This window comes from Dermacentor silvarum, chromosome 3, assembly GCF_013339745.2.
Source record: "Dermacentor silvarum isolate Dsil-2018 chromosome 3, BIME_Dsil_1.4, whole genome shotgun sequence".
NCBI lineage: Eukaryota > Metazoa > Arthropoda > Arachnida > Ixodida > Ixodidae > Dermacentor > Dermacentor silvarum.
Window position 1 is genome coordinate 45,522,870 of NC_051156.1, and position 25,179 is coordinate 45,548,048.

The window sequence follows — 25,179 nt, forward strand, 5'->3', positions numbered from 1 at the left end:
TTCGAGCGTCATCTTCTTCATCCCCAGCTGCAGCGTTCGCATGCTCGTGCTCTGCGAGGTGAAGAGGTTTTGCGCGCTATGAGAGCGAGAGAGAGAGAGAGATACAGATAGAAACCCAGTCACAGAGCGCGTCTGCTGGAACACGTTGTCGGCATTGCAACGCGGTGTCGGTGTTGCAAGCACCGCTATGCGACGCGCAGTGACGGCCGTAAGTGCGAGACGCGCGACAACAAATTATCATCATCATGAGTAATAATATGAAAAGTTCGCGCGCACTTCTGGAAAATGCTGGGCTACGATAGCCCAGCTTCGCTGTTTCAAGCGTTTCGCGGCCGAGTGCATGGTTAAGCATTCTTTTTTCGCTTAGTCTTTGCCATTTTTGCTGAGTCATGCTCATGACTATGACATCTACCATCATCCTGTAGCGTTTCCTTCACTTAGTACCCACGTTCGAACCCATTCACTAGTTTTTGAGTCTTTTTTTTTTCGCTGAGTCATTGTCATTTTTCCTGAGTCATGCTCATGACTATAACATCCACCATCATCCTTTAGTGTTTCCTTCACTTAGCACCCACGTCTGAGCCCATTTCAGTGGTACTTGAGCATTCAGCCTTTTTCGCTGGGTCATTGTTTTGACCTACATGACACTTATGTCATGACCTATCATTAATGTTCATCATGCACTCTTCTCATACTGTGCCAATTTTGGTACACACCAAGTCAATGAAACTACCATGAGACGTAGGCGGCTAGATAGATAGAGAGGTAGATAGATAAATGGATAGATACATAGCACTGTCAAAGTGGCAAATGTTCACCAAGAAATGCTTCGCACTTAAAATGCGATGAGAACGGGGCCCGATAACGCAACCACGTTATTGTGACTCCTCAGTGACAGAAGGCGTGTATTTCTGTCCCAAGTCATTGACCCGTCCTTGCCGAGCCCCGCGTCATCCAACGCACATCTGCCATGAACCATCCCCGAACCAATGAATTAACCGAGCGCCTCAGTGGAACTCTTCGCAACAAGCTCACTACATAAGTGGTGTCCCAGCACTCCCACAGGGACCTGTTTATTTATTTTGTAACACGTGCTCACAATACCGCGAAGCATGGGAACGCTGCTGCTTAACCTTCTTTTCGTTGCATACACGACAAGTCTAGTGGCCGCTGGATGAAGTAGTGTCATGCCAGCCCAATGTCTTCCAATGGCGGACCATGACATAAGTCACTAAGTAGGCTGAAGAATTCCGCCAAATTGCCATACTTTCACGAAAGAAGGTCATGCTCACCATTAAAATCGACACGACAATGACCTAATCACAATCACATTCCGTATCGGCTCCCTCGTTTTGTTGTAGGATGCACCTCACGTTCTCGATCTTCCGTCTAAGCTTTTGCTTCAGTATCACGGACACTACAACATCGTCGCCCGTACATTTCCCGTAAGCTGCGTGGTCGAAGCCCTGCCGCCGTCTGAGGACCCGCTGCATGGCGGTCGCGGGAACGCGCATAACAGGCGTTTGAAACCGCTTATGATCCCGTTGTTCTGTCGTCAACGTGATTTGAATGGATGGCTACTCTTCTCTCACTTAGGTTCTCTCAATATTCACTCAGAGAGCCCAAGCGTCGGTGTTGCTGATTGGCTCCTGAGGTGAGTATGATGAAGACACAAATCTCAGTGTTGCTGCCTTCCTCGAGCTTGCGCTAGGCTCGTGCAGGTCAGCACTGGCGCCGCCACTTGTAGTATTAGACAGCGCTGCTGTATCAACAAAATCAAAATGGAATCATACTGCGAGAAGGTAATGTGCGAATAATTTACATGCGGCGCGGAAATATACTTACATGGTCTCTAAGAGCTGCATTTTGACCATCGCCATACCTGTCCTGTAAGAATTCAGTGTCTTTTCATCTAATTGTCATGGGCGAAAACGTGTTAGCAGTTCCTGAGTAACGGTACTAACAATAAAACACTTGATACAAGAGTAAAATCAGGGCATTTGGCGCGTTACCGGCCTCTTGGCGCAGATATGATTCAGTATATGAAGGGAGATGATGTTTCACCTGAGCAAATGCGGCGAAATCATTCCACTTGGTGACGGTCCATGTTTCAGAGTGGTCCCAGCTAACGAGGTGCCCGATGCTCGGAGTTCCACGTGGTACGGGCAGCGGTACAGGCGGGTAGAGTGGTGACAAATCGAATTGCACGCCTAGCAAGTGTAACTGTCCCAAGGAATTCAGGAAGTACGTGTGATTGTCACCCTTGCGCTGCATCAAGCCGAGGCAGCGAGCGTCAGGGCCAATGGCACGTCGCAAGATAGCCTGCACGTAATTGAGAATGGGGAATGTAACGTGGGTGGATGAAAAATATACGACAATTTGCAGATGCTAAGCAGGGAGTCGCGCAGTTGTATATACCACACTTCACTGTACTTTTTAATGTATCGTCAAGCTCAAATACTGCTACAGGCAAAGGATAAGAGAGAGCGATGTGATGCACAGCTGTGTTTGTTGAACTTCATTCCATGTACAATCCCGCGGAACTTTTAGATTCTTAATAAAACTTGTTGTTGGGCTAGTTGGTACATGCTTCGTACAGCGAAAAGACGCAACACACCAAGGCAAAGACAGGCGAAAGGAAACAGCTCTTTCCTTTCGCCTGTCTTTTCCTTGTTGTGTTGCGTCTTTTCGTTGTATGGACTTTTAGATGTTTATTATAGTGCCCTGAATGAAACCACGACCAACAGGAAACGTTGCTAACATGCGTTTTATTACAGCAACCCAGCTGCCTTAAAGATCACTGGTGGTTTTCAACCACCCTGATCTACGCACAACCGCCACTACAGCCCTTGTTCCAGTACTTCGTCGCAAGAAACGCGCTTGGTTCATTTGCTTGCAGTGCAAAAATGGCTATATACAATTAAACAAAGCACACAGGAAATGCGCTAACTAATATTGACGCGTACTCTATCTAGACGTTTAAACGACGATGGCAGTATGTGCTTTAACTGACTCCGAGTAGTAGGACAGGCTAATTCGAAGACGAAGAAGATGTCTTTGTGCTGGTGATTCTCAAGCTGTCCCGCCGTCTTGTTCAAAGTGTTGCCTCTTGTTCGCGTTGACTCGTGACAATATTTTGAAGATAACACAAGGTATCAAAATGTTACTCTGTCCACGTATGAAATTATTGTACTTTCAAGCAAATCAATCGCGAACTGTAGAAAGAAAATTTAGCGAACTCACAACGAACTATCGAAACGATTCTTGCTATGGAACAGCTGCACATTCGCTAGTGCCTACAAATGTTTTGTTGCTTCCTTACTGCATATGTGCGCTCAAAGGGAAATGTGTTGCTATATGACCAACAATCGATCGACGGATGTGATGAAGGCGATTTTTCAAGCTGCCGTGGAGTCGCACCTGTTCAGTAATGCAATACCCTGCCTTTGCAGTGTTAATTTTTGCACACGAAATTATGCATGAGACACGGTGATCGGTAACGCTGGAGCCTAACAATTTTCGGTCCTTCACACGACAATGACGCTCACCCGGTGCTGGCTTGCCATCCACTGACACGCTGCACAAACTTTTTCAAGTCTTTCATGCGGGCAGGAAATGAACCCCACACGAATTCTCAGCTGATCAGCTGATCGGCGGTCGATCGTAGAAAAAGACCTAGCAAAAGGGTCTAGGAGATCGATGCTGACCCGAAATAATGGTTCAGAATGGACACCCATAGGGTGTAGGCGTCCAGCAGGTAATACAGCAGGTCATTTGGGGCGCTGACAGAGTGCACAGGCAGCAACGTAGCGGCGCACGGAGCAGTACAAGCCGGGCCAGTAAAAGCGGCGTCGTACGCGGGCGTAGGTACGGGAGACACCGAGGTGGCCGGTGCTGGGCGCGTCATGTAGCTGCTCAAGAACTCCCCAAGTTTAGGGTAGCCAACCGGGCACGTCCTTGGTTAACCTCCCTACCTTTCCCTCTTCGTTTCTCTCTCTTTCTGTCCGAAGATGTCGAGGTAAAACGAGCAAAAGTTCCGGGCTTTCAGGGGGAAAATTGCGTAGGTACAGAAGGCCGTCGCGGAGTACGAATGCACTGATAGCGGGTTCGGGATGCACTAAACCTAACCGATCGACGAGGAGACGTAGCGAGTCATCACGGCATTGTTCATTACGAAAGTCACGCAAGTCTGAAATGGCTAAGACGCAAGCATTCATTTCGTGGGCATCATGGTCTGGACTGCCGACCGGGTGACGGGAGCGACAGTCGACGGGCTTCTGTAAACAGCCTGATTTGTACAGAACAGTAAAAGCGTATTCATGTAGCCGCAGCGCCCACCAACCCAGTCGTTCAGTCGGGGTTTTCAGCGATGATAGCCAGCAGAGGGCATGGTGATCAGTTATAACGAAAAATGGGGGTCAAATATGTAAAGGTGTAACTTGGCCACTGCCCAAACCAACGCCAGGCCACTCGCCTTCCGTGATAAAAAAACTTCCGCTCTGTTGTCGAGAGAAGGCGACTTGCTTGTGCAATTACGTGCTGGGCGTTGTTCCGCAGTAGAACTAGATTAGCTGTTATTCCATGGCCGCTGGTGTCTGCGTGAATTTCAGTAGCCGCGCATGGGTCGTAGTGAACCAGCAAAGGTGGAGCCGTTAGCAAGCCGACGAGTACGGCGAAGGTTTCGGCTTGCGCAGGACCCCATGAGAAGTAAACATATTTTTTGAGTAGGTTAGTGAGCGGGCGAGCGGTGTCGGCAAGGTTCTTGATGAAGCGATGAAAATAGAAGCATAGTGCAACAAAACTTCTGACATCTGCTGTGGAAGACGGTAAGGGAAACTTTGGGCAAGCGGGAATCTTGTCAGGGTCGGCTTGAATTCCTGCGGCACTGACAAGGTGGCCGAGAACAGTAATTTGGCGACGTTCAAAGTGGCACTTAGACGAGTTGAGTTGCAGGCCGACATGTCGGAGAACTGCTAGAATGGCCGATAGGCGCGTAAGGTGACTCGCAAATGTGGGCGAAAAAACTATCACGTCATCTAAACAACATAGACAAGTAGACCATTTATAGCCGCGAAGTAGAGCGTCTATCATGCGCTCGAAGGTTGCCGGGGCATTACAAAGGTCGAGTGGCATAACCTTGAATTTATAAAGCCCATCCTGTGTTACGAAAGCGGTCTTTTTGCGGTTCATGTCACCTACAGAGATTTGCCAATGCCCAGAACGAAGGTATATGACGTGAAGTACTTGGCTCCATGTAGACAGCCCAAGACATCATCAATACGTGGCAGCGGGTAGACGTCTTAGCACGTGAGATTATTCAGATGTCAGTAATGGACGCAAAAGTGCCAGTTGCCATCCTTCTTCTTAACAAGGACAACTAGGGAAGCCCACAGACAAGACGAATGTTCGATGACGCCTTTAGTCAGCATTAGGTTCATGGACGTCGTGTTGTATAACTCGACGTTCTGCATGTGAAACGCGGTACGCACGTCGGGGTATGGGATTGGCGTCTCCGGTATAGGTACGGTGAGTGACCACTGATGTCTGGCCTAACGGACGACCATCAAAATAAAAATTTCGCGATAAGCCCCCGGCTGCGTAGGTAGACGTCAGTTGCGATCATCTTGCTTAGTTCGTCTGGTGCAGCTTTGGACTGATCGAACTTGCCTGCAGATGATGGTGGACCTTCTGCGTCTAATACGGAGATCTCGCAATCACCGATAGGCGAGATATCGGCCAGCGAGATGCCTCTCGGGATAACCTGCGCGCAGTAGTTAAAGTTGAGGAGAGGGAGTGTGGTCCGATTGGCAGCAACAGTGAGTAGGGTGTGCAGAATGGCGACGTTCCCTTCAAGCATTAGGTGAGGTCGTGGACACTACACATAGACGCAGCCAGGAACAGGCGGAAATGAGGTCACAGAAACGAACTTGGTGGCTTGCGGTGGCAGGCGGATGTCATCGAGGGAACATAAGCGCGGTTGGGTTCTTTGTGGGATGTCACAGCTCTGGGTCAGTTGAAGCTGAATCACGCTGGACGCGCAGTCAAAGAGGGTGCAATGAGATGCTAACAAGTCCAATCCTAGTCAAATGTCGTGATGGCACTGTTCTAAAACTGCAAACAATAAATTGGTAAGGTGCCTTGCGATGCTGGCGCGAGCAGTGCACATTCCGAGCACGGTGGGTGTTCCTCCATCGGCAACGTGGAGTGTTCGGGATGCGGCAACTGTGAGGACTTTGTTCAGACGGCGGCGCAATGTGGCACTCACCAAAGAAAGTTGCGCACCAGTGTCGATCAACGCCGGAATGTTTACGCCGTCGACTGTAACACCAATTAGGTTTTGTCGGGTCGGTAAAGTGAGTAGTTGATTTTTAGGTCGAGTTGTCAGTGCAGCATCGCCTCCGGGAGCTGCAGCATTGGGACGGTTAGGATCGTCACGTTGCAAGGCGTATGACGCGAGGAAGATGGAGGAGACGGTGCGTGATTATGAAACACACGACAAATATATTGGACGGAATATAGACACGAAAGAACAGCTTCAACTAGATCCGCACATGCATGATAGTTCAAAAGCAGGAAAAAACTATGCCGTCTCATGAGGTTGCTGTTGAAGTCTGGAGGATGGTGAGACTTTTTGAGCTGGAACACTCGCAGGTAGAGTTATGACTGACGTGGCAAAGTAGAAGCAGCAGCACGGAGCAGGAAACGGTGGGCGGCCCACAGCTCGGTAGACGGCAGCAGGCCACTCCTAGGTATCATGCCGGGCAATTCGACCCGAGGGATTTTCTGTCCCGAAGATGGATGCCTGGCCAAGCGAGCCTCCCGCGTAGATGTGGGTTTCGTAGGCTTGTGGGCCTAGTCGTGCCGGCGTTCGAATGATTCCTGTGCGCGAGCCCCTTTAGTTCCGCTGCCCGCGCCTCGCTTGTCTTTTCCTCCTCTTGTTGAGGTCAGCCGCACTGTCCTCTGCTCTTGTTTCTCTCATTTTGTGAGTAATTCTTCACAAGCGGTTAGTTTCCGGGGAAGAGTGTCGGAGGTTCATTAGGAACGGCAGGCGACGAGCTGGTGGCGAACGGGACTTCTGACGGCGGAATGACTGTTCGGAATTGCTCCATGCAACAGTATCGTCGGCGTTAGGCGGTTGCTGGTAAAGTGGAGGCTCGAACGGCGTGGGATCAGTCCGGAATGGTAATAACCATAGGTCAGTAATGGAAGTGAGGATCTGACTCGGTTTCGGCAACGGTGGGCAATGTGACCGATTCGACGGCATGCAAAGCAGATCGGTTGATCATCTGCAGTTCGCCACTCGGCCGTGTTTCGATAGCCTAGAGGGATCCGCAGGCTAGGCGAAGAATAAGGTTCATCAGAGAATCATGAGGGTGCAATAGAACAGACAGAATGAACTCCGAGATTTTGGGAGTTCTTCACGGACTATTGCGTGGACAAGTGGTACCGCCGGCAAGCTGTTGGGATCACTGAGGCGTTGAAAAAGTGTGGCAGATGACATTGCTTCAATTTTGAGCCGAACAATTCGTGTCACATCTTCCGAAGTCGATGGTCGCTACATTCTGCTGTACTCGCATGAGGAAGTCGCTGCTGTGTTCGGCAAGCGGCGGGGCTTTGCCTGCTCAAAGTGTTCGCACTCCTTGATAATATCACCGACTGTCGCATAATTCTTAAACATTAGCAGATTGAAAGCATGGTCAGCGATGCCCTTGAAAACATGCCCAACCTTGTCGACTCGCACATGTCACTATGTGCCTTGTGGCAGAGAGCAAGTACGTCCTGGGTATAAGCGACGTGGGATTCCGTGGGAGTTTGCGCACGAGTCGCTAGGTCTTTCTTAGCGGCGTTCTTCCTTCCGAGTGGACCCCAAACAAGTCCTTCGGCTTCTGTTTACACGTTTCCCTGTCCCTAAGCTCCACTTCGTGGTTTTCAAACCACACCCTCGCTGTACCTTGCACGTAGAACGTCAAGTTCAGCAACATTATGGTCGCATCTGAACTGTTATGGGTACCCACACGCTCATAAATGGTGATCCAATCTTCCACGTCGACGTTATCGGTTCCGCAGAGCGTACCTGGATCTTTCGGATACGCCAGGCCAATGGTTGGAGTTGTCGCCGCTGGCGCAGGTCCCGCCTCCTCCGTCATGACGTGGCGACGACCGCTGCGGAGCTCCATGGTCTCTTGGGAATACTCAGCACCTCCACCAAAACGCCACGGGGCAGAAATAGTCAAGCGAAGGTGTATTTACACGTATTTACAAATTGCAGCAACGCTGGATATACAAGATGGCTGTCCGAACCAGCCGCGCGCTATCCTTGCCAAATCGTCTTCTTTGTTCATGCACACCCCATGCCCCACTGCTCTGTAACAGTATTTATTTTTAAAAAACATCATAATCCTGACAGCGTAATGAGCACATAAACAAAAGAGAGAGAGAGAGAGAGAGCGAAATAGTAGAAAGGAAAGGCAGGGAGGTTAACCAGACGCACGTCTGGCTTGTTACCCTGCACTGGGGGAAGGGGGTATACGGATGAAGACGTAAGCAAAAAAAAAAATGCTTTTCCGATGGTTGTGTCTTGCTGCGAAATGAAGCCATATCAAAACATGTCGTTGGATTTTATGTTTTATGGTTCATTGAACAGTTAATTATGTAGTAAGTGTGGAAAGTATACTTGAGAATATTTCCTTACAAAAATAGTTATGCTTGTTGCCCTATAATGTAAATGCGAGAAAGTGGATTCTGAGATAATCAACAAAATTGACTTAAAGCCCCTGGAGCAATAACAAAAAACAATCAGGAGAGCCAAAATTCACCAAATTTGTAGCTTAACTTTGCCTATGAGGCGCCTCACATTTATTTTCCATCTTGTTTTCAAGCAAAGTATTGTAAAGGAGGCCTTCACATTGAGCGGCCGGTGAATTGTAAGGCAACTTTTTACTGTGGAAAGCCAATATTCGATTCTAACAAGTTTCATAATATCATGTGTGCCTGTCTTGATATTGCTGAGTCGACATAGATTGTCAGATACTGCAAAATTAAGAGGCTTAATTAAGCGCCAATTCGTACTATTGAATCATTCATTCAGGACGAGACAACGTTTGACACAGTGCAAGCTCTTGGTTGTTCCCTTCCAGAGGAGAACTTGATTCCTGAATACTGCAGCCTCCCTCCAGAAAAATTACGAAGCTTCATGTCACTTTCTGACTCGATGCCGCCACCGGGTCCTTCAGATCCTCGCCTTTGCACTCAGATCATTCTGAAGGTAGCTGTATAAACGAGAAAACTACGGCGTACATACACAACGAGAAAAGTAATTCGCTATAATATTTAAAGAAAAAAAACCCAGAAGAATGTAAACAACGTCTTTTGAAATTGGTGTATCCTTCATATCAGAGTTATGCTTGTCACAGACGGAAACATAGTCAAAATGTTTACGAGCCCTTATTACTTCTTCTAGCGTATCAAAAATGCTACAAGTTAGCAGCACTTTTATATTACACAAGATACCGATACCCACACTTTCGGTTTCACAGACACTGGGTGGTGTTACAGGTTTGTATATATGCTTCGAATGAGGGAGCAATGAACATACATTTTAAGCACATTGTTCTGCAAAGAATCACCTAATTATTCAGGCAAAAAACACAGGGACTCCCCCCATGGCCTCTACTACACGTCTCCTTAAGATGGGTGTCCACAACAAGTGGCAAGAGCTCAAAGAAGCGCTCAAGCACAGCCAACTGGAATGACTCAAAGTCACGCCCACCGGGAGATCAGTACTCCGACACTAGAACTACAGCGAGGCGTACGTCGCAGACACGGACAAGTAAGGACGAATTCCACCAGACGTTCGAGAGTCCCTGTGCATCACGCCCGTTCCGCGCAACATGCATCCCATATACCACAAGAGTAGAAGGCAAGCTAGAGCCGACGCCATTAAACGAAGATTCAAGCAAGGCCCGGACGCCCGCTACACTGATGCGGCCAAGTATCGGCATCCAAACGCGTACGGTCTCAGCGTCGTAGACTTCCGAGGCTGCGAGTTAGCATCGGCAACCATCAAGGCGCGCCACCCGGAAACGGCGGAAGAAGCTGCAATCGCTCTCGCCGCCACCACATGCACATACGCAGCAGTCATTCTCACCGAATTTCAGGCTGCCAGTACAAGCTTCTCAAGGGGCCGCATCTCGGCTGATGCACTCAAGATATCAAAACAACGAAGCACTCCGCTCCCATACACCTGCGTTACGTGGGTTCCCGGACAAGATGGACTAGAGAGGAACAAAGCGGCTTACGCCGCTGCCCGCGAGCACGTCAGCCGGGCTGACGTGCCGAGCATGCCGCTGACATGCTCTCCGGCCCGCGGTGGAAGAGGCGGAGGCCGTACCCAACAACTATTCGGCGATATTACAACACTACAGGCTCGAGCGCCAGGTGTACCCTCCACCGATCCCAAAACTCGGCAGAGAAGAAAGGGTGATCCTCAGGCGCCTACAAACCAACACGTAGACTCATGGTACGATAATGCACCGCCTCTACCCGACGCTCCACGGCTACATCTGCCCACTCTGCAACGTTCCCGAAAAGCCTGGCATACATGCTCCTGGAATGCGCGTGACATGAAGACAGCGAAATGCAACCGGAAACGGATGCGAACCGAGCACCACAAGCAAAGACCACCTAGTCGAAACGTGGGAGGCCTAGCTCGCCCTCGGAGGCCTGGAAGACCAACAACAACTTGTCGCCAGGGACAAGGCCAAGAGGGCAGTGAAAGCCACAGGGTTCCTGGACTAAAGACTTTCCCACCTCAGGATGATACCGGGCCTCGCTCGGGACACTGTTTCATCAATAAACGTTCCTTTTTCTCTCTCTCTCTCTCTCTCGATCCCTGGGGAAAAATGCATTTTGAATTTGGCTTGATACCTTAACATAATACACACCGAATCTTTACCTTAAAAACAACAAAAAAGAAATAAGTCTGATTGAAATATTCGCCACTTCCCGCAGCTACAAATAGTAGGCGGTGAAACTCCTGCATTGTGAAATGGCGTGGCTACATGAGCAACGACTGTACCGCATATCTTATATTCCTTAAAGTGCAGGCACCTTAAATAAAGAAGCCGCAGTGTGTCGCAAAATGACGAGACCTGGTTAGGGCACAGAAGTACTTTAGGCACGATTAGTCTAGATTGCGGAAAAATAGCTACTCGCTATAAAACGCCAGAAGTCCGTTTTATATTGCATAGCTGTGTTTTCCGACTAGGCGGGTGTAGGTGGGCACTTCGCAAGTCAGTAGCCAAGCCGCAGACGCAATAGAATATCTTACTGGTTTGTGTTGACAGTTGTCCAAGCTGTTGTGACGCTACTCTCGTGAAATCAGGATGGTTATTCGTAAGGGACAGTGAATTTTCTTAACAAATTGTTGCCTCATAAAAAGACGAAATAGTTCAAAAGGACACTCACGTAGAAAGCACTACCATACACTAGTTGTTCAGTGCTCTTACGGTTCCATGAGGAGAAATGAGTATTTCAAAAATCACACCGAAATTGATCCCAAATCTTCTTTCGAAGATCATCACAGGGGGCGAAAGGTGGCGCTGTGTGCATCATCCTAAAACGACATAGTTTTTCAGCCAAATAACGAAGAATGTTCCACCAAGACCGAAAGAATGCGACAAGTGGGCTCGTGTGACCACGATTGTCATCTTTCCTTTTTGCTTCTGCGTTTGTGCAATTGTACAGCGAACATTCTTGCCTGCTCGACACACTGTCGATCGGAAAATTTACTTTGATATGTTTAGGCGATTTAGAGAGAATGCAAAAGTGAATTACACCATATTGTAGACTGCGGGCGATTGTTTTCTCCATCACGAAACCATCCCAGCCGACGCTGCTTCATCTATCACGTCATATTGAGCCGCTCAAGGACTGGCGGCATTCCGCACCCACCCTATTCCTTGGACTAACCTTCATGTGGTTTTTACTTTGTAGCTAAATAAGAATTTTTTTCATTGGAAGGGGATTCCCTACTGTGCACGAGATGATGACTGCTTCGCAGAGATCACTCAACAGTATTAAACTTTAAAAGGTCCACAGGTGCGTCCAACACTCGACGAAAAGGTTGGCCAAGTGCATTGACTCAGTTTACCGTTATTAAAATGCAACTAAGTGCTGCCTTTATTGTTAAAAGTATTTTTTCCGAAGCGAATTTGTTTTTGAAGGGGTGGATGGGGAGGGCGGGGGTTTTCTCTAGTATGGACCCTGGCAGAGGAATATGCCTCCCCGCGATGTACAACTATTTCTGTATTGCATTAACTGGTTGCCTGATTACCATAGTGCCCAAAAACCTCGTTGGATCACCTAATCTGCGTTCCTCGAGTGTGTTTCTCTTCTCGCAGCCTACTATATTTCTCTAATATGCCACCGGCTATTTGATGCATGCTTTACGTGACCCATTTAGCTCCACATCATCCATTTATTCTCAGCTAGATTATCACCCGCGTTAGCTTTCTTACAAATACTGATGTGTTCCTTTACCCCACTGCCATGCCTATAATATTTCGTTCCTTCCTTTGTTGCGCGGTCCTTGGTCCAAGAATCATAAAAAGTTCGTTGTTGTTTGCAAGCGTTTTCCGTAGTCTCCCATTTTCTGCTACATAAGTGAGAAGTGTTCCTGGGAAATGATTGTAAACGGCATTTTATTAAACGAAGAAACGGGTGTTTTACCTGAAGGAGGCAGTGTGGCGCTACCTCCACGAATATGGCGTCCTGTGGTACATGCTGGAGCGCTTCGAAGAACAGCACAGGCGATGCAAAGTTGTTGACGTGGTATTCCGCCGAGCACACTTGAGCGAGAGGTTCATGCCAGCGGTGCGGCGGCAGTGAGGAGCTCAGCCAGCGCTCGCTACGGGGCTTTGGTTCCGTAACAACCTATGTGAGATCCACAAACTGTTAAGGGATCCACGAATAAAGTGTCATTGGCACTCTCGTATCATTTTATTACCTCTGAAAGACTCACATTTGTGAAATATGATATTAATATGGGGAGTCATCAACTCTAGCGGCAGCAATTTCGATACAAAAGTTTAAATTGGTGCTTTTTATTATATTGGACGAAAGGGATTCTAGATGCATAAGGGCCTTCGAGTGTGATCTGGACCCTTTTTTGTTTTGGTAAAATTTACTGGCCTACTACATGAACCATGGTGATTTGAACTGTGGTATTCTAAGGAAATACTACGCCAAAGAATATGACCAGCGTACCAATTATTGCGTCACCTCGACCGCATAATTAGTGTTACACATTTTAGAGGGTCAGTTCTTGTTTCATTGAAGCCGCATGTGTAGAATGTGCGCCGAAATTTCTTGTCAGCCACATATTTCAATGAATATTAGGTAGACTTGGGGGGAAGTGTAAAACCTAATCTGAGTGCGTCAATCTATGCCTATTCTCTAACGCCGACTTGCGATTTCTTTTCATGTCACTGAATGGATTCAGCAATTTTTCGAAAGCAGTAGACTTTTCTCACTGCCGGGAAAAAATGTATACAACACTGTAATTTACGCCACTGTATTCATCATCACTGAAATTTAAAACTCAGGCTTCGTTGATTTAGGATTTTGAGCCTTACCTTAGTGGTTGTCCGTATTATGATGCGCCGCATGGATGCAGATCGTTTGTGTTGTTATCACTATCTAACGATTTAGAGACTATTTCAAATGTTAATTGCGGTGACGCGATTCCTACACACCTGAATTTGATGCGATGTCGCATATTCTATTGAAAAAGACTAGCGAATTTTCAAAGCTGCAGTTTCCTTATTTTATCTATCTCTAAGAGCTCGTGTTGTCTTGACCCGTATGGAGGAAAATATATGCAGGTCCGACGCACATGTGCCAATCTATGTGAAGCGAAGCTTAAGAGCTTAAATAAATGTTTTACAACTTTTTGTTGACTTTACAACATTTTGTTTACTTTCATCCTATGCAAATTGTAGTCACGGGACTGTAATTATAACTAATCGTAATAATCAATCACGGCACCTAAATATTCTTTTTAATTATGTTGAATATTTGTCTTGATTCATAGTTCTAGTAATATCCGCCTCTTAGAATAATTCAGCTCAACGACATGCATTATGCTTTCTGTCAGAGGCAATTTTTAAGAATTACGACAAGCCTACAAATAACCACCCCGTATATTATCCCATTCTGCCTAACCGAAGCTGTTACTTTGTGGCATTAAATAGTGCGAATGTGTATGCTCAAAATGACTCGTTAAAATGGAGTCACGGACTACGCAACCGAAAACGCGCAATGCGAAGGCTGCAAACGGTGAGACATGTGGGGCGCGCAAACAGCTATCAAACACGGCAGTTGCACAACAGGCCAGGACACATATACCACACACGAATACCAGGTGGGAAATGGGGCCAGCTGTGACATGTAAAAAGGAGAGGGAGCAACTCGAGTAAGCAGTGAGGCTCGCGGACTTCGCAGCTCATTAGAGTGGCTCACTTTCCTTTTCACACACACCTCTTCCATGAGACTCGCCACTGCCGAAGTTTCTGGTTCTCTAAGCGAGACTTCAGGCTGCATGCAGAGCGACAGCAAGTGAGACAACATTGCATGAAGCATAGCATACTGCTGTCGACGGTCACCTCCATTATGTCGTACATGGCGCCAGCATTGTTTATTGTACGTTCTTGCAGACTCCATATCATGGATGTAATGTCCAATCTCCATATCAAGGATGTAACACCCATGACTTTGGAAAATACCTTCATGCTTAGTGTGCACAAAGATGCAGGCACATCAGTTCAAATTGCATTATTTTGTTTCCATGTGATAACAAAGACTTCAGCAGACGTCTGTGTCACATGCAAACATGTCCAAACTGTGCAAACGTTGGCTGCAGTGACATTCCATGTCAGACCAATGTTGAAAGCGCGTGTAAGTAGTGTTTTAAAGGGACCATCACCAGGTCTGGCCATTCTGAGCTCACAAGCGCAGTGCACACAATGCGCGCTAACGATCGTGTCTGCTAAATATTACATGGCTACTCACCGCGAAAAGAGCTGAAATTTGAAAAAAAAATGTGATTTGCCCTTCTCTTCGTGGGCGCCGCGCTCCCAGCCTATCGCAAGTGCGCAACGTACATCGCCGTGTTGTGACGTCACTCTCAGTGGCAAGTTACTTCGAGAATTATTCAAAACAACATCAGTTATTTGTTTATTCTTCTGCTTCAATAGAGGCAATAAAGTTTGGAGCAATAAATATAATATACAAAGCGAACGTTTGCGTGTTTTTGTTTTACTTCCTACCATAGCAAGAGAAATGTTCTATTTCCGTTTCGTTTGATTGTTCCCACAACGCGCCATCTCGCGCGCAGACAACGAAACTGTCATTTTCTACCATGTCCCAGCGCGCGATCATGCTCCGTGATCCGCATGTGTCTGGCTGAGCGTTCGTGTGTTACTTACATATACCTCTAGCTAGGTGTTCTCGTGCACAGCGCACAAAATTGTGGTCTGCCCGAAACGAGACAAACGCAACAGCTCGTTACGTGACGGAAACGCTCCGCGCAGCAAGAAAAATGAGGGGAGAAGAACAAGAAACAAAGGCGGTGCCCATTCACGCATCCTCCAGCTCTGGTATGGGACAACGCAAGGAAGGAAGTTCGCTAGACGGGGCAAGTGCAGAGATGTTGGTGGTGACGCTAGCCTGATGAAATCATGGGTTCGCTGCACTGAAATAATTCTGTCACGGCTATTATTAAACCAATTTGAGAAATTCTTGCAGTAAAACGCTCCCAAGAGAGTACATAACAACTTCAAGCATATAACCTAAATTTGCTATGTGGCGTAGCGAGGTGCCCTTTAAGGGTCCACGCTGTAGGAAAACGCGCATGGGCTGGCAGCGTGATAAGGTTTGCTTCCGTCAAAAGCATTTTAGAAAGTATAAAATTAACGAATAAACTAGACAGAGGAGCAAACCAAGGTTTTCAAGCACCCATGTATTTTCGGGCTAACGCCATTGCAATCATCGCCAGAGCACAAAACAATAACTTATGACGTGAGAGCATTTATCTGTGTTACCCTCAGCCTGTTCAACCCGTCGGTAAAAATAGGTGAATGAAATATTGAAATCGTTAATGGTAAAAAAGGTTCAAGGGAATCTCGTTAATCTATAGCGGTATAATCTTGTGTCCTATCACCAAAGGTTAAGAAAAAAAGCCGGCAGAACCCACGCCCTGTGACAATCGATGTTATGCGACGCAGTGTGAGGGGAGCCTACCAAGTTATCGAAACGACCATGATAGCATCAAGATGTAGGCGGCTGTTTCATGACCTACAGGATACGCATGTCTTGACATTCATGTCATGACCTATCATTTCATGACTATCATGTCTTGACATCATGTCATGTCCTAACCTATTTCAGTAATTTTTGAGTGGTGATCGTTTTTCGCTGAGTCGTCATTTTAGGCAGCTCTTTCATGAGCTTTATGACACGCATATCATGACATTCATGGCATATCCTATTTATGTTCGTCATGCACTCTTGTCATACTATGCCAATCTTGGTACCTACCAAGTTAATGAAACGACTATGGGAGCAACGAGACGTAGGCGGGTGTTTCATGACCTACATGATACACATGTCATGATATTCATGTCATGACCCATCAATTATGTTCGTCATACACTCTTGCTATACTATGCGAATTTTGGTATCTTCCAAGTTGAAACGACCATGAGAGCACCAAGACGTAGGCGGCTAGATAGATAGATACTGCCAAGTTGGCAATTGTTCGCCAAGAAATTCCTCTCATTTAAAACTGTGGCTCCAAGCCACTCGAGCGGTTGGAAAGCCAAGCTGTAAACGACACCCACAACGATTACCCATTGTGACGTCACTTGAATACACACAAGCGGCTCTACAATGTGTGAAACCAGAGACACGTGAAATGTACTTAACCACACCCTTTATTACTTCACGACGACATTATATTCACGCTGTTCTTCGGGCGTCTTTACTTTCCGTGGTCTACCCATGGTAGCCTGGAATGAACTGAATATTTTGCTAGACCGTGGAGACGGCACTACGTGACTTCTATGCTGTTGGGTACTTTTCCACTCGGAGTAGCTTACGCAACCGTAATCGTTACCAGGAAAAACACGTGAGAGAAGGAACGTGCTTCGCATCATTCGCAGACGTCATTAGCGTACATTATTCGATTTGCACTTGGCACGAGGGTTTTGAATGACGTGAACCCCTTTTGAAGCAGCTGCAAACCTAATCTTTACCGGAACGCGGCAGAGGAGGGCGTTCCCATTGTTCACACGCGCCTTATCATCCATCATGTGGTTTTGATGCTTGTTTTCTGGTTTTTCTTTTGGAAACGAATGCTGAGTTGTATGCTGTATGCCTGATTTCAAAGGAGATACGCTGTTTACATTCAATTGTTAGCCTGGCGTTTTTTGCTTACGCCAAAGACACGAAAGCTTTCTTGGATGGTAGAGGTATACAGCTTCGCTATAAAAAGAAAGCAAAATAGTAGAACTGGCTGGTAATTTTTTGCACGAAATCTGCGTGCCATTATATGCAAAAATACAATACAGAAGAAATGTATAGACGCACACCCACAGTCTCATGTACAGTCTGTTTCACACTTAGGGGAAATCTCGGAGCGCATTGCATCGCGATGCGGCGAGCGCTGGAGTCGGGTGCCGGGAGTTGCTCGCGCAGGCGCAGACGGTCGAGGCGCGTTATGTTGAACCGCGTCGACTGCTACGGCGGCGCGCGCGGGCCATATTGTCGAGAAGCGTGCTACTGTCAAGGACAGTTCATCGTTACTGCGGGCACTGAGCCGATAATGTCAACTAAACGTTGTGCGCACATTTTTGTGTCTCCTTCTTGTCGCTGCGTATTACGGTAGCACACACAGTGAAGAAATAGGCGCACACGCACTCAGTATCTCGGCCTTTCGAAAGAACAAACGAAGCGTGCTGTCAAAAGAACTGTGTAGAAACCCATTTTTGCCAATCAAGGCTCAGAGGTTGGCGTCGCACAACATTTAGCTAACATTATCGGCTCAGTGCCCTTGACAAGTAGCACGCTTCCCGACGATGCGGCCAGCGCACACCACCGTAGCAGTCGACGAGGTTCAAGATAACGCGCCTCGACCGTCTGCGCCTGCGCGAGTTACTTCCGGCACCCGACTCCAGCGCTCGCCGCATCGCGATGCAATGTACTCCGAGATTTTCCCTAAGTGTGAAACAGACTGTACAGATTACATACATCATACGTAAACGAAAGCCGCAGAAACATGCCCAAAACTACAAAAAAAAAAGAATGCAAACGCTGAAAATAGTTGAAAAATTATGCGCGAACGACAGACAAACCTAAGCAATTGGTTGATATTATTGCGCGGCAAACAGGAAAGAACACGTGGAAAGAATATTGAAAGCACTGTTGGGAAAGGAAGATTAAGCTGAGTTCAGAAGGATTTACCTTTTTCAGGGCTTCTAGAAGGGCAGGTCTGACACCGTGCACGTGTTTGCTGTGGTAGGCTACGTTCTCGGTGTTCACCATTCTAGTGAAAACATTTTCAGCCCTAAGCGTTTCAACCAAATCCGCAACAGCGTCGGCTGGTCCAGATACGGTAACAGAGTCCTTTGAGTTGTGGCAAGCAGGCTCCACGCCATCTCGGCAGCGTCTTGTCGCTTCCTCCCATGTTAAGCCTAACAAAACAGCAAAAAAAAAGAAACATTGGGTTTCATTTACTATACGGTTTTTCTTGATACAGAGGCAACTTTTCAACGGCGCATTGCGTTCCTCCCTGGAGACAGCTGTGCAGATCTTCGCACTACCGGCTAAGCTCGTAAAACGGATGTTACAGGCCCTTTATGCCACTGTACATCATTGTACAGTGTTTCTCTTGAACACCAGATCACATAGGAAAAGCTATAACCTGCAGGTGGTTAGGTCTCTGCAAAGTACTACTTTAACGGAACTACATGCGCAGTTGCTGGTGAAAGTTGTGGATGCGTTGAAGGGCACCTGAGTCACTCTCGCGGTTCACTTGAAGCAGTCCTGAAAAGTATTGATAGGATCCAGACGCTGTCTGCCTTCTCTCTGCTGACAGGAAGCTTCGGCGAAAGTCGACTGATACGAGCACAGCTGGCAGCCTGGTGAATCCTCCTTGTTGAACCGTGAAATTGTTGGCGAAGTCGACATTGGATGAAACCTCGGTGAAGTCGATGTACAGTCCCAATCTTTTTGAGGGTCAACACGGGAACGCGTGGCCTTCTGAGCTCACAGCGCGGTTCAGCGGCAGCAACGAGAAGCATTGCTCATGCGCAGTGTGTCCGGCGTGCGCAAGTTCTCCCGTCGCGCGCATTGCATCACGCAAGCAAGTGCGTGTCGTCTGCTGCGCGCGTACCGCAAAAAGGTAGCCGTACGGTTCGGGATTGGTGACGATGTTAAACTTATCATTACGCTCCCCACGATGCATCAATAAACTTGAAAATATATGTAATGTTTTGTGGGCGTTCTCAAGATCATTGCTGATCTGTAGCCAGGCCACGCATGCTCATGACACTTGTGGGCGTATTTAAAAATCGGCTTCCGTCTTTGAGGAGCGTATATATATTCTTGCACATTACCGCATCTGTCAGAGCAGCAACTGAATTTCAGCATGGCCCGCGTTCCCAAAGAATAGAGGTGGAAAATCGTAAAATATTCGCTCAAGGGATATTCACAGCGTTCCATCGGTGCTGTCGTGCACAGGCCGCTAAAGACCGTCGACAGGATTATTCAGGCATTCAGCAAGGAAGGCCGACTCTGTGATGCCCCACACAGGCGTCGACCAAAGGCAACGACGGAGGATGAAGACACGCTTATGGTAGCTGCTGTCGTCGAGAACCCGTTCCAGTCCGCGAGGAAAGTGCGGGAGCAGCTAGATGTGAACGCTTCCCTTGCTACGGTCCGGCGACGCCTCCGAAGTGCTGGACTGCGAAATTCTGTAGCGGCACGGAAGCCAGTCGTCACTGCTCCGAACAAGAAGTCACGTCTCCAGTTTTCTGAAGCACACGCCTCATGGGTGGCAGATGACTGGGGCCTAGTGATCTTCTCGGATGAGTCGACTTTTACAACTCGCCAAGACCAACGGATGCGAGTTTGGCGAACCAGAGGCACACGGTAAGAAACGTTTCTCAATGCACGTTTGATTTTGCAAAGGATGGTCAAAAATACGATCTCCATGCAGTTACGAGCCAGCCAATGTGCAGGGAGTCACCGCGAGTGGCCGAAACTGCGTGAACGTGTGGGGCGCGGTGTCAAGGCATGGTCTCGGGCCTCTGTATCCCCTAGAAGGTGCCCTTACATCCCAGCGATACTGCACAGAAATTTTAGACAATGTGTTGCTGCCCTACGCCCACAGCGTCTTTCCCGATGCCGACTTTATGTTTCAACATGACCTGGCGCCGGTTCACACGGCAAAAGTTGTCAAGGAACATATAGAAAATCGCAGAATCAACATGCTTTCCTGGCCGGCCAAAGGCGCTGACATGAACATCTGCGAAAATATATTGGCGTACATCAAAGCAGCCATGGTGCAAAAACATGTCCGCCCGACGACTGGGGACGAGCTGTGGCCAGCCGTTCGACAAGAATGGGAGGACCTTCGAGCGCATCATGACTTTGTGCCAGCGCTGTACGCGTCACTGCCCTCTAGGATGGGAGCAATCTTTTCCGCAAAGGGTTGTATGACAAAATACTAACATCATCCAAGAGAAAATTATTCCTGCTTGCTAATACTACTTCTAAACGGATCAATCTTTTGTTGAGCTTGCACCAAATAACAGTTCGGATGTTTGTGTTCCCTTGCCTATTCGTTGTACGATAAAAACACAGCAGAAGGAAAACTAAACAAAGTGAAAAGTAGAAGTAATTACAATAACGCCAAGCATAAGAAGCACAGCATTCTGAATTAAAACCATCAAAATCGTGGTTTCTGTCATAATTTGGTTTCTATTGAGGGGAAAATACTGCTATCAGACAAATGACGTAATGCGCACGGAAGGAGCCTACCTTCTCCGCGCAGATATGGTGGCTGCCGTCTGACGGCGCTGGTGATATAGAAAGCCATGCGCTCCCGTGTTCACCCTCAAAAAGATTGCGACTGTACGCGATGACCGCGATTTAGGCGCAGATACAGTGCGGCATTTCGAGCGCGCTAGGGAGCGGCCGGTGAAGTCGGGTACGTCACTGATGTGCATTCTCATTATAAGTTCTAGCCATGAACGGCCACTTTGCTCTAGTGCATTGCATATCGCAAGCTTACGCTGTTTCATTTCTTAATTTATATCACGGCTACACAGAATCGCACAACGATGCTTGAACGATTTTCCGAGTGTGAATAAAAACAGCGATAAGCTTGAAATGGAACATTTTCCGCTGCAGTTCCTATTTTCTTCTGATCGAGGGGTAACACGTGGGCTAACGCTTTTATTTTTTATACTTGGATGAACGGCTAGACCGGACGAAAGAAATTGTGCGGGCAGTACTCAAAACGCACTTGAGTCGGCTTTGAGTGCTGCCCGATCGATCCGTGTTCACGTTATTCACGCCCTGCACAAGGAACATTAATGTTAGCGAAGCATTAAGCCTGTATACTTATCTTTTAAACTAAAATAACAAATTTCCTTTGCGCTTTGAGTTTTACTCACTCTATTATGAACGAAAATTTAGGGGAGGCAGAGGAATGCCAAGCCACCGGCGCCGCTAAGCTGGGACCGCTGACCGCGGCGCCATCTATCGGCTCTCAGAAGAGATACTCGGTGCTCCTGCGCGCTGCCGCACATACTCTGGACGCTTGCGCGCGCGCACTGGCCACACCTAAATTTTCTTACACCATGGTTCGTGCTCTCTTGCAGGTCCGCTGGCCGCGCGGAGACATTTGTCAAATCGTTGAGCAGAACCCGCTGAGAAGTGTGCCGTGTTTAGGAAGCGTTTTTTCTGCCGCGTTTACCTTGCAAGCTTCTATTCATTCTTTAAAACACTGGGACATCGCTCGTACACACTAGCGCCAAGCAATTATTATGAGAAATATTTATATAGCAAACAGTCGTTAACTAGCCATATTCGCTGTTAAAATGTTAAATTTTGTCCTTTTGTGAAAGCGGTCACTTTGGAATTCCTAACTTGTGGTGAAGTTTAGGTCCACAGTTCAAATTGTGGAGGCTAGCATAGAGAAAACTTCCTGACACCATCATTCGTTAACTTTGTTCGTGTGTTGTGAAGTGAATCAAATAAAGCTGGCCGTAATCTCGGCCAGCCGAAACTCAACAAAAGTAAAAGTTGAACGTTTTAACAACGGAGCTGTTCTTAGTCGAGCATGCGCCGTCGATGACCGTGCCGTCACGCAGGAACAGAGCCCGAGTGCTCAGGTGACCTACTCGGCGGGAGGAGAAGACCAAACAGTCGTCGCGAGCGCCGGGGGGGGGGGGGGGGGGAGGAGAAGAGGCGCCAGGGTATAATAGCAGGTGTTTGCGCCGCGCGCTCTTCGCACGATGGACGGAGAGGCAGGGAGAGCTGGCACGAGATCGGCAGCGACGTGCCATCTGCGGTTGTGATCGGAGGGACCACCGTGCATTGTGCATTCAAGTTGTCTCGACGCAGCGACGACGAAGGCTTGAGTGACAGCGAAATGAACACGAGCCACGTAGTGAAAGTTGTCGAAACAGCGGAGATGTGATCGTTCCTTCGGTCTAAAACGAAGACAACCTCAGCGAATAAAAGAAACATAAGCGACAATCGCAGAAATAGAACGTCCACAGCTCCGCTGCTTCGACAGATTTCAATTCGTGGAACGCGCTGCATTTTTTTTTTGTTCACACATGTCGTAATGGAAAAAGACTGACCTTCACACAGTGCGAATGTGTCAATCTGCAGAAGCACTTTTCATTCACAACTGAAATTGGTACATAGTAAGCGAACCTAGATTTCAAAAGATCCAAGCCAATGCGAAAATTATTAACTATCACGAGCAGTTCACGCGGAACTTGACGCGATTCGACTTCAGATATCGCTGAGCGAGGGGCAAAGGCAAGGGGAACCAAGCTCGACGAATGCATGAAGTCAACCAGTTCTAACCAGAGCTAAAAAAAGACAACTAAACAGAAAGATGAATAGCTTTTCGCTCTCTCAAATTTCGTTATTTCTAAGAACTTGTCAATGACGGAGCGCGAACATCCACATCTACTTTACTTCGTTCCATCAGGTCTTACGATGCCCGGCAACCGCTAGGAGCGTGCGTGTCCCTGGAAACTCAAACTAGCACTCGCCTGCCGGAGTTGGCCAGGATGGCCGAAAATGTGTGCCATGTATAGATCGGCGCGTTGACTGCCCCCTAGCAATGCGTCAATCAGCTGTAGCCGCCGCGCATGCGCACAAGTGCACTAGGCGCGAGAGCTTTTTCGTTTCGCGGAAGCGGAAGCTCAGCGCAATCTCTTGAGTACCCCCGAACTGTAGGTCAGCAAGCTGCCGGCCACCCAAGCAAGTGTGCGATGCACTCTGGTCTAGCGTGTCCGGCGTGAAATAGGACACGTTTCATTCCCGCGCTGGCCACGCCGAAGCAGAGCGAAAGCCGCCAGTGACGCTAGCTTCGCGGTGACGCTAGACCTTGCTCGGTGCGCTAGACAGTAGAGTGTCCGCTTTGCGTCTGCAGACGACGGAAAAGAAATGCTGAAATATATTATCTTGAAAGAAAATTGACTTTATAAATAAGCTGCGCGTGGCGCGCTCCCGTTACGCCGAACTATATCCACGCCTTTACAGTAACAATGATGGAATTCATTCTGTTACATCTTCAGAGTTCATCGTGAAAATGTGCAACGAACAAAACATAACACAACACGGAAAAGAAGTAATTGGAAGTCCCATGGTCGAATTTGCTGAGCTTCACAGTTGCCAGGCATTCGCACATTACCGACAGAAGGGAGCACCGTCATGTTGGTATGGTTGCGTAATCATCGGCGACACATAAAAGGCTACATTGCAGTTTGATTCTGGAGGAAGGTCGGCCCGGAACCCATGAAAAACCGTACTTCCGCATAAAATTCATCCGTAAAAGGAGTTCTTTCCACCGCTAAGGCAAAATAACGAATTTCGCGTCGTAACAAAAGCTGTCGTCGACATGAATCTAGCGGAATATGTTACTGTTGCCGTAAGTAGCTGACCTCCCGCCGCTCTTATATGGGGCCCAGCTCACAGAGTTTTAATTTCTTAGGACAGTTTGCGCTTTCACAACGTATTATAGCGAAGTCCTCGTGAGTGTCTATTGTTCTTTGACGTCCGTCAATCAAAGCCTTAGAGTTCGCGATAATGATTGTTTCGACTTTCGGATACGCCGATGTCCTTTCTCTCAGGCACGGCGATGTCACGGGTTGCAACCTACACCCAAAAATGGCTGCTGTTTTCTCGACGTGCCTTAGCTGACCTGCACCCCCCCCTACCACCCCTCACTATCTCGACGACAGTGGGTCTCTACGGCGATAATCTGGGCATAGGTGTGGTTCAACTGGCACGGCGCGCTAGAATATTCCGTATAACGGATGGCCGGATTGTCACGTCAATGTTGTAAGGACAGCTTTTGAAACTAGCGCTTGGTGAACTTCGTCGAGAGTCTTGATAGGCAACATGCAAATGCAGTCAAATATCGTGAACGTCGTCGGATTCCCAGCAACTTAAGTATACAGTTGTCGGTGGCCTGCTGTTCGCCACATGTCCGTGTTACGAACCAGAGGTCGTCTGACACGTACCTCTTGCGACTTAGCTGCAGACTGGTTGGCGGTGATGTCGGTTGGCGTCCCACATGGGGCCTGCGGCGCGTAACTGCATAGAGCGTTGGACTGGTAGTAACTTGAGACATTGAAAGGTTTGCCTGCATCTCTTGTTGTCCAACTTAGCCAACAGAACCTACAACAGGTTCGTGCGGAGATAACGGAAGGTTTATAATTACTTCACGGACGACCTCTGGGATGACTTCACTCAATGACCTCTCATTGATGACATGAGCAGCGGCGCTGTGCGACTGCGGGCGTCTGCCGCTCGTGCTGGCGGCACCAGTCGGTTTCCTCAAAGGCATCGCAGTGCAAAGCGTGTGGCAAA

The 25,179-nt window shown here is 47.9% G+C and overlaps 1 protein-coding gene across 1 annotated transcript in view; it reads right to left on the bottom strand.

Moving 5' to 3' along the window:
* The window catches only part of LOC119445414 (fatty acid synthase-like), a 175,163-nt gene that overhangs the window by 87,117 nt on the left and 62,867 nt on the right, over positions 1–25,179 (bottom strand). Inside the window, 3 exon segments of the mRNA XM_049663271.1 lie at positions 2,065–2,322; positions 12,730–12,933; positions 18,520–18,749. Of these exon segments, the coding sequence (XP_049519228.1) occupies positions 2,065–2,322; positions 12,730–12,933; positions 18,520–18,749 (692 nt within the window).